This window comes from Hippocampus zosterae, chromosome 12 (genome assembly GCF_025434085.1).
Source record: "Hippocampus zosterae strain Florida chromosome 12, ASM2543408v3, whole genome shotgun sequence".
Taxonomy (NCBI): Eukaryota; Metazoa; Chordata; class Actinopteri; order Syngnathiformes; family Syngnathidae; genus Hippocampus; species Hippocampus zosterae.
In genome coordinates, this window is record NC_067462.1 from 5760680 (window position 1) to 5769815 (window position 9136).

Below are 9136 nucleotides of genomic sequence, written 5' to 3' on the forward strand. Positions count from 1 at the left end.
TCATAGTGACTTGAGAATGACTGGATGAGAAAGTGCTTTTATTTTCTGACCCGATACACATAGTTGCAGTGAAGCGTGGGGTAAACATTTTGTCAACACACACACACACACACACACATTGAATCTTTGACAAGTACTGTGGAACCTAGACTGAAACAACAGACTCTGGCTTGAACAGGGAGTAAAGAATGTTCACTGTACTCCAAAAGCCCCTTCGTACAGTAGTTGTCAATGGTTGTTCGTTTCAGAATTGACTAGTCTTGGTACACGTATTTATGGGTTGTGCCACTGTTACATATCAGATAAGTGTACATATTACAGCAGGCTAACAGACGTGCCTATGTGGCGGCCATGTTGGAAGGGGCGACAGTTTCAGGAAAGTTAATGGAAAGCTCATATTCACATGTGTTATTGTTTAAGGGAGCAAGGTCTAATAGTACGTGGACACATCTCCCGAACATACTATGCTGACTTTTGTACAGTGCACATACTTTGTTTTTGTTTTTTTCCATCCTTCTCAATGGAACAAAAAAAAAGTGTGGTAGCTTTGCATCTTATGAGCGACCAGTGAGGTTTGTTTGCATAAACTACAAAACTTTTAAACATGTTTCAAGCATTTTTATATTTATTTACAATAACTTGGTACTGTATCGGCTGTTTTTAGGCCACGACAAAAAAGTACTTTGGGAGAACTGGATCAGTCCACTAAATCAGTTCCACTCAATTCATTTTCAGCCACAAGTAGGTACAATAAAATTAAATCATGAACGTAGATGGTGTCCATCCAGTTGGTTGTGTTTCGTGTGTTAAAATGTACCTTCCAGTGCAGGTTGTGGGTTTTACTTGGTGGAGACCATGATCTTGATGTACTGGAGAGCACTGTGTGCGGCGTCGTTGTGCGCGTTGCTGCGGGAGATGCCCATGCCGTGGCACACGGTGACGGGGGATGTGGACAGCTCTACCAGGCACTGGTACTGCCCATTAGTCGTCAACTCATCTGCAAAGCACAGTCACAGGTCCTGAGAACGCCGTTTGCAGCTGAATCAGGCAGCTCAGTTGCCATGGAAACTACTGGGTTGGTCCCTTTCCTGTTTCTACTTAAATCATTTAAAATGGTGCAAAAAAAAAAAATCTCTGACCAAAACAATGTCCAAAACAGCTTTGTTGTAGTGCAAGACATTTTCTCGTCAACATGAAAAAAAAATTCAAGTGGATTTTTTTTTTGTGTGGCCATCATCCACTTGAAAAAATATAATGCATTACCTCATATAAATGGCTAACTAAATTATTAATGTGCACTCGTACAAGTGCGTAAGAGGTGATTGTTTCCAACCAAGTTCCGTTCCAATGGTGGCAGTGTAAACTGAATTTGAATGTAAGTAAACACTAAGAAGGATCAAGCGGTACGGAAGATGAATGAATGAATGAATAAACACTAAGAACGCGGCGTATATATGTAGTTCACAAATTCACATATTTTTTTTCCTGTGGAACTTAGCCTCAGCTATGGGCATTGTTCTATCTGAAATAAAAGAAACATAAACAAAACACATTGATCCTTAAAAGAATAGGACCAGCAGCACATCATCACCAGGTTACTGAATTTGAAATTCCTCACTTTGAGGGCTATGGCTGCCACAAGATGGTGCTCAAGGTTAAATAGTAATTGTCAAGGAACTAAGTTGAAGGGATACACAAAAAAGTTCAATGTGCACCATTTGTAAACTTGATATGTCGGTACGTAGCAACTGTGGTAACCAAAGATAGGACCCCTGTTAAAGGCCTCACTAACATATTCCTTACCTTACGTAACTACCTGGAACTCTGCTTTAGGGTACACTTGATCATCGTTTGAGAATACAGTATAAGGCAGCTTATTTTGTTGAAACAAAGGCTTCGTGTCTGGCAGTGTTTATGAATAATTTGACACTTTGAAAGGCATCCAACCATTTTCTAAAGTGCTTGCACTCATTAAGGTCACGGGTGAGCTGGCGCTCATCACAGCTGACTCTGGGGGAGAGGCAGGGTACACTCTGATCGCCAGCCAACCAGAAAAAGCACACATAGACAAATATAGAGAAACTATTCACACTCACATTCATACTTCCAGACAATATTGAATTTTGCATTAAAGCTGTGATTGGAGGAAGCCAAATGAGGTGAGGACACACACACACACACACGTTGTGTATCCTGTCCAAACACATACCAATGTCCAAGTAGGCGATGTCAAAATTCTGCTCCTTCGACAGGCTGGCCATCAGCTGTATGTAGTCCATGTTGGGAATGCTCAATGGGTTCTTCCTCAGGAAGGAGATCTTCTCGGACGACGAGTTCTTCAGATTCTCGAAATGCACCCTCGGTTTAGGTGTCTGTGAGATAGTCATGGAGAAAATAAGTCATGAGTAGATGCAGCTGCCATGAAGTTAGATGTGTGGCGTACCCATGTGATTTCTGAGGACCCTGACAGACTCTGAAGCTTGGCCACCATCTTCTCGGCAGCTGCCTTCTTTGCCGCTTTTTTGGAGCTTGCGGCAGCTGCTCGGTCAAACGACGAGCAATGATCAGCAACTATGAAGATGTATGGTCAACAGGGACAATTTCACACGAACAACGTGGTCCTACCCGTCTCTGACAGCGACTCCATTGCACAGGTCATGGTGAATTCTCGCCTGTGCGGCGGACCGGTCTCCATTAGCATCGTGTACTCGGGAAGAGGCCAGCCTCTCTGCAAGGCCAGCTCCTACCGGGAAGGAATAAGTGCATGTCAGCAACAGCGTTGCCTTCGGAAAGTCAACTTAGCTTAATGCTAAAATACTGTGCAATTGACATGCTAATTGTTAGCATCAACGGTTGCCACTATTTTGTAGGAGGCATGTCACAAACATGTTATTAAAACAGTTTGAACTAGTGAAGTTCAGGTAACGGACAAAGTGAGTTCATCACCTGCAGTGTGCCCACAGAGTTGGGATGGCTGTTTGATTCTGCCGCAACACAGTTACTCTCGGACTTCACAGGGAGACTCCTACAAAAAAGGACATGAACACTGTTGTGATTCGTCATTATACTCGTACTTTCTACAGGCACTTTCCCCATTATTTTCTACAAGAGCAACTGCGTTTGAATTACTTCAGCCGCATATCGTATATACTCACACGGCTGCCGTATCCACCTGAAGGATGCGCAGTGCATCTTCAGCGGCCATGTGCTTGGCTGCCTTTTTACTGGGACCTTCACCTGGAAACCACATCAGATACATTCATTGGCAAAATACAATGGGTGTCTGTTTAAAATAAAGCTAATAGGGGTCTGTTTGACACAAACCAAGCACAGACAAAGGGGCAACCTTTGCAGCAGACGTCTCCGACAGTCAAACTGAACACGAAGCTTGGCTGGTGGGCCTCTCCTTTGGCTTTTTCCAGCACATAAGCAGGGATTTTGCCATGCTTGGCGCCATACTCATGCAGCATCTGGATTGGGGTCTTGCTGGGGACGTTGGCCCTCGAGACTGCATCTTTATTTGGGCTGTGCAAGGTCACACATTTGAGTTAAAACGTGATCACTGACACCTGGGAATTTATTTCTCCTATGCAGTCCATTCTTTGGCTATTACTTTGTAATGCTATCATTAAATCTAAATGTTAATTTTTTATAGTAATGTCACGGCACATTTAAAAATTGAGGTTACATTTTATAGATGCCAACGCTGATATCCTTTTTTGTTTTGTCTTTTACGCCAATATCCCAGTTAAGGCCTTCTGTGATGCCATCGCAATAAAGTGTCCTCGGTTCATGACGTACATCCGATTGTGTACGAAATGGGCACGCGATGTAAAATATCGTGAATCCATACGATGCAGCAGTAGTAAAGTATTTGAACTGTGAGCACTTTTTGGCCATTAATATAGAACATTCATTGAATGAATGAATGAATGAATGAACAGTCAGTACGGTTGTACGAGCGAGTATAGACTCATTTGCCACGCCGTTCGTAACCTCGAAGTGCCGTCGTAAATCGAGGAGACCCGTCCGGACTGTTCGTTTTCAAGCTACGTGAGCCATTTTAACTTTCACTTTCTCCACGCAACCTCCCGACGGGTTGATAACGACACTTCACGATATCGCTAAAACTGGACGTCGTTTTATAGATTCGAAGCAACCCTGAATATTATCGGAACATTGCCCATCATAAAATGTATTCATATATGAAGAATGTTGGCGCTATTTTTTGTCATCTGATGTAAAGGTTTCACCAACTCATCATCGTCGTATCCCAACATATCAATGTCAATATTTTGACAACATGAGGTTGTAATGTGGGGCGGTGGATCTGGGCTAACCTCAAATCGGTGGATGGGAACACAGTCTGGTACATTTCCTGCGACAGTTCACGTTTTTGTCGTCTCAAAGCGTTATTATTAGCTGGGTATTTGGTGAATAATTATCAATATCTATGAAGACATGTTTACCTGGTCATTTAAAAAGATGAACTTGGAATGTGTACGCTAAGAAGTCTTCATTGCAGTTCGCATTCGTTGACGACAAGCCGCCGCTGTGTAGTAACAACATCCGGGTGCGGGGTGTCACCGGACGTGACGTCAGCTTGGTTGCAGTTGGTGAGCGCTTCTGCGCGGTTTTACAGAAAAAGTAGTAAAAAGCGTTTCGTGGAGGATTGATAATTATACAGGGATGAAAAAATTAATCACACGCAAAAAAAAGTAAATGTAGACGTACTGATTCAAATCCTACACTTAAGTAAAAGTACATAGTACAGACTACTGAAATGTAATTAGAAAAGTAAGAAGCATTTTAAGAAATAAAAATTTTGACTTTTCGTTAACATACAACGGTTTTGACAACGGGTTATTAACTTAATCTAAAAAAATAATAAATAAAAAAATTAATACAAAATAAAAGTAGTATCAAAACTCAATTTAACCCTTTCATCGCCAGAATAGCAAAATTACAACAAGCGCCATTTGCAATATGCATGTTATTTTAATTGAAAAATTGGCCCCTGAAGGGTTAAAGGAAAAGTCAACTCAGTGGGTGTTCATTTTGGTCAACTGAAAATAAAATCACAGTTGCTCAAGGCCCAGGTAACTACCAATCATGGAGATCTGTTTTCTCAAAGCGTTAAGTGAGGTGCTCTACCAAAATAAAGTAATCTTACTTTACGCGCTCTGGTAGTGAGGAGACACACTGCACTGCAGCTCTTCTTAAACGTTCATAAAGCTTTTTCAGTCGTTCTAAGCAAATCCACTTGTATTTCCTGGCTTGACATTCAGATATCATCAGGAAAGAGTCCCAAATCCCAGTTTCCATCAAAAATGGGCAATTTAAGAATCTGGGCTTCTGACAATGACTTGAAATATGTTGAGGCTCCAACATTATTTTTCCAGCTTTCGTCATGGTAGGTATGCTCGTGTTGGGGTTCACGCTCAATGTCGAAAAGTAGGGTATGCAAAAATATCCCCCCCGCCCCCACACACACACCTCAGTTCATACTTTATCGAAACATAATTTGCTGCGATTTTGGGGTGTATCTCGATCACTTTTGCAAATCTAGAGACTGAAATTTTTACCCATTCTTCCTTGATCGTGTGTCAGTGTGTGAATGACATGATTTTTGATATACCTTATGATTGTTAGAACACTTTGTTTCATCACAGACACATTTTAATAGTCGTTAAGCTCTGATGTGTCTTTCAACACACACACTAAAACCTTTTTAGTTAGAGAAAAAGGAAAAAAAGTGAGCTACACAACTCAGCAAAAATTGCATCATCAAGCTAATTGCTCTGTATGAATGAGAATTCATACAGAGCAATCACTTGCTATTGATCAGTGTCAAGACATAGAAAAGGCAAAGATACAAAGCAAGCAACATACTGTCAGTAAGTCGTGTCATGGAGTTTTATTGGTGTGTCTTTCAAGTAGCTTTGCTCTTCATGGTTTTGATGTGATCTTTGCGTCTCACCCGGAAACTGAGCCGCAAACTGCAGTTTGCGCCTGAGCTGTTGAACTTGAACAACTCTAGAAGTGCACAGACAGATGTACACGAACGAACACACACAAACAAACACACACACACACACACACACAGATTAAAGAAAAGTGTAAATTAAGAGTACGAGTAACATAATGGTGGAGAGGCATTCACAGCTTGACTATGAGAATGCATTGAATTTGAATTTCACATGCAAAGTCACCCTTTTAAAATACAACAAGTGTAAAAATTAGTTATATATTTAAATGTTTATTATAAATATACAATAAACATTTAAATATGTCATTGCATTTTAAAAATAAAGAGTTGAAAACAGCTGCGGAATTCTAATCAACCACATTGGATATCTTGGATATTTTTTTTGTTACTATTTCTTAACACACTCTAACGTCTTTAGCCTAGAGTGCGTTTCCAGCCCATTAAACAACCAAAGTCTGCAGCATTTTTGAGTTTGTGCAGTATCTGAGTGGACATCCAGTATCGTATTCTTTTATTCGTTTGTTTTTTTATGTATTATGCCCACAGAAGCTCAAAAGCAATGTCAAGTTAAAGTGCATTCTTTTTTTTTTCAATTGGTATATTTTTTGTGGAAATGACACAACAGTCTAAAGACTGGAAGCTGTTGTTAAACGAAATGACATATTGTCCGAGAGGTAATCATTCAACAATTTGCTCACTGTTGTGGTTGTAGTGTATTCAAGTAAATAAAATACAGTGTCATCACGGTAAAAAAATATATATACATGAGATAAATAAAAATACAAATCGAAACTGAGCGCTACTGTTATTATTTGAAAGTATGACTATTGTAACTACCATTTTAATGACGATGTGTTCATCGCTCGTTATAAGACGTGTTGAAAGACGGACTACAAAAGTTCAACAAAAGCCCCATTAAACGGCGTGTATTTTTTATTTGTTGTAGAAAAAAAAATGAGGATTTCTGCTTGTTAAATAACTAACGACTGCGACACTGTGTACTCACTGTCCGTGCTGAGGGAGCGCACGCTGGTGACGTGTCTCCGTCCGAGGCCGTGGCTCCTGGACATGACGCAGTCCAGGTAGATTTCCCAGAAGACCCGCGCCAGGTCCCAGAAGAGGGTCTTGTGCTTGCCGTTGTCCGACACCCGCAGCACCTCCATCAGATCCCAGAAGGCGTCCACCGTGTCGGCCACCCTGGGCGAGCGCATATCCAGGAGGCGAGCCGACGCCGAGTCCCAGCACTGCGGGTCTGCGCGGGGCACCGTCAGGGGGTCCACCTGCCGAGGGTCCACCTGGCCGTGAAGAGGTACCGCACACACGCCGCTCAGCACCAACACCGTGGCCGCCAGCGGGGTCATCTGCAAGGGGGCCCCGTTGAGCACCACAGGGGGGGCAAACCGACCATTGGCCTTTTAGAGCATAACACCACCAAACGCAAATTGATGACTTACCTTGAAAAGTGTGAAGATGACAAGTGTTGATGGAGAACCTGTTTGGTCTTTACTGACGTCACTGGCTCATCCTTTAACAAGCACTACTCAACTTAGTTGTTACCTGCACGGGCTCAACTAAATATATGGATGTGAGCAACCATGTGGTCATAATGCAAACAAGGAAAGAAAAGAAGAACAAGCAAAGAAAATGAAGGACCAAATTATCTCTTGGGAAGCTGGAAAAGAGTCATCAAGTGTGAGGGGGTGGGGGGGGGGAGAAAAAATGTACATGCTTGCATTTACTTAAGAGGTGTTTTTTTAACGCTTTTTCAATACATGGTTAAAAAAAATCAATTATATACCAATAATCGCAGTAGAAAAATTGGAGACAGTTTCCTCCAAATGAACACTCTTAATTAAGATAAGATAAGATAATATTCGTCCCACACTGGGGAAATTTACAGCCTCCAGCAGCAAGAATGTATGTAGAAAGAAGAAAGGAGAAAGAGAAAAAAAAACAACAAACATCTTTCAATTAAATACAATATGAACACAATGGATAAATCTCAATACTTACAGTACTTACTTACAGTAATTACAATATTTGTATCGAATTTGAGAGTTAATTTATGTTGCCGGTTCATTTTTCTCTAACTCTATAATATCGGGTGCACATTCAATGGCAATTCAAGACAAAAATCCAAATATCAAACTGTAATGCTTTTGTTTTTATTTTGCCATGGTACGAAAATATTTAAGAAGTAATTCGCTGATACAAACTACCACAAAATTAAGTAAAATGTGCAATTATTCCATCTTGGACTGCATAATTGATATTTTTAATTATATGTACATATATCTGAGTGGGAACACAAATACCTCAAAACAATAACATAGTACAAAAATAAGTATAATACAAAGCATGTTGTTAAATACTCATAATGCCGGCAGTGTAATTGTTTGATACTAAATGTGAAATTGTAAAACATGACGTTTGCCATCATTTGCAGAACTATTTGGTATTTTAGCCTTCAAAGTCCCTAAACTGACTAACTGATTCAAAGCTAGACTGCCAATTCAGAATATTTTAATTATAATTGACCCCTTCTGGTTGTCTTACAAATCGCTTTGCAGATTATTAAAGAACCATTGAGGTTTGAGTTTTAGCACATCAAAGTATGCTCGTTACATCATCCAAATGGAAGGCTCGAGTCAAGATTAAAAGTGGAGACATGCGAGCGCAGCGATGGTGTACCAGTTCCATTTCCGTGCTTTTACTGAAATGTCAGGAGCACGTGTGACGTCAGGCGTGATTATCTTCACAGTGAGAGGCCAACTTTAAATGTTCTGCTGCAATTCGTACACAGACATTCATCATTGTGATCATACGTTCAAAAAAAAAACATTCTCACCGCAAACTATTCCGTTATATCAAACCTGTTGAGAAACAACATGTCAAAGTCAATTTTGTCATTCAGAAAACCCAGATCGGTTGAAAACAGTAAGAGGGTAAAGTATACTTCATTCAAAAACTCACCTAATGGCTGTTTTTTTTCTTGTTTTTTTTTTTTAAATGTTAGTTGCATGCCATTTTGATGCCAAGTAACTATTTTGAGGTGAAGTAAGCTTTGTTTACTCAAAATTTGAGATATGGTGCCATCTTAAGGCAAATTTACGTCAAGGAACTATGTTGAAGTGAGTTGAGGTGTTT

The 9136-nt window shown here is 40.5% G+C and overlaps 2 protein-coding genes across 3 annotated transcripts; both read right to left on the bottom strand.

Moving 5' to 3' along the window:
* Window positions 1-19: 19 nt before the first annotated feature.
* Window positions 20-4596, bottom strand: prkra (protein kinase, interferon-inducible double stranded RNA dependent activator). 2 transcript variants are annotated; one of them, XM_052081702.1, is made up of 8 exons: window positions 4470-4596; window positions 3347-3525; window positions 3156-3237; window positions 2947-3025; window positions 2626-2743; window positions 2444-2538; window positions 2210-2372; window positions 20-997 (listed from the first exon to the last, which is right to left on the bottom strand). In XM_052081702.1, the coding sequence occupies exons 1-8, from the start codon at window positions 4475-4477 to the stop codon at window positions 840-842; spliced, it is 882 nt and encodes a 293-aa protein (XP_051937662.1). In that variant the 5' UTR covers window positions 4478-4596; the 3' UTR covers window positions 20-839. The 2 variants fall into 2 exon arrangements, with proteins under 2 accessions (XP_051937662.1, XP_051937661.1); XM_052081701.1 differs by having other exon boundaries at window positions 4341-4487.
* Window positions 4597-5931: 1335 nt separating this feature from the next.
* Window positions 5932-7616, bottom strand: LOC127611280 (protein FAM237A-like). The gene is made up of 2 exons (XM_052081707.1): window positions 6996-7616; window positions 5932-6036 (listed from the first exon to the last, which is right to left on the bottom strand). The coding sequence occupies exons 1-2, from the start codon at window positions 7348-7350 to the stop codon at window positions 5933-5935; spliced, it is 459 nt and encodes a 152-aa protein (XP_051937667.1). The 5' UTR covers window positions 7351-7616; the 3' UTR covers window position 5932.
* Between the last annotated feature and the right edge of the window lie 1520 nt (window positions 7617-9136).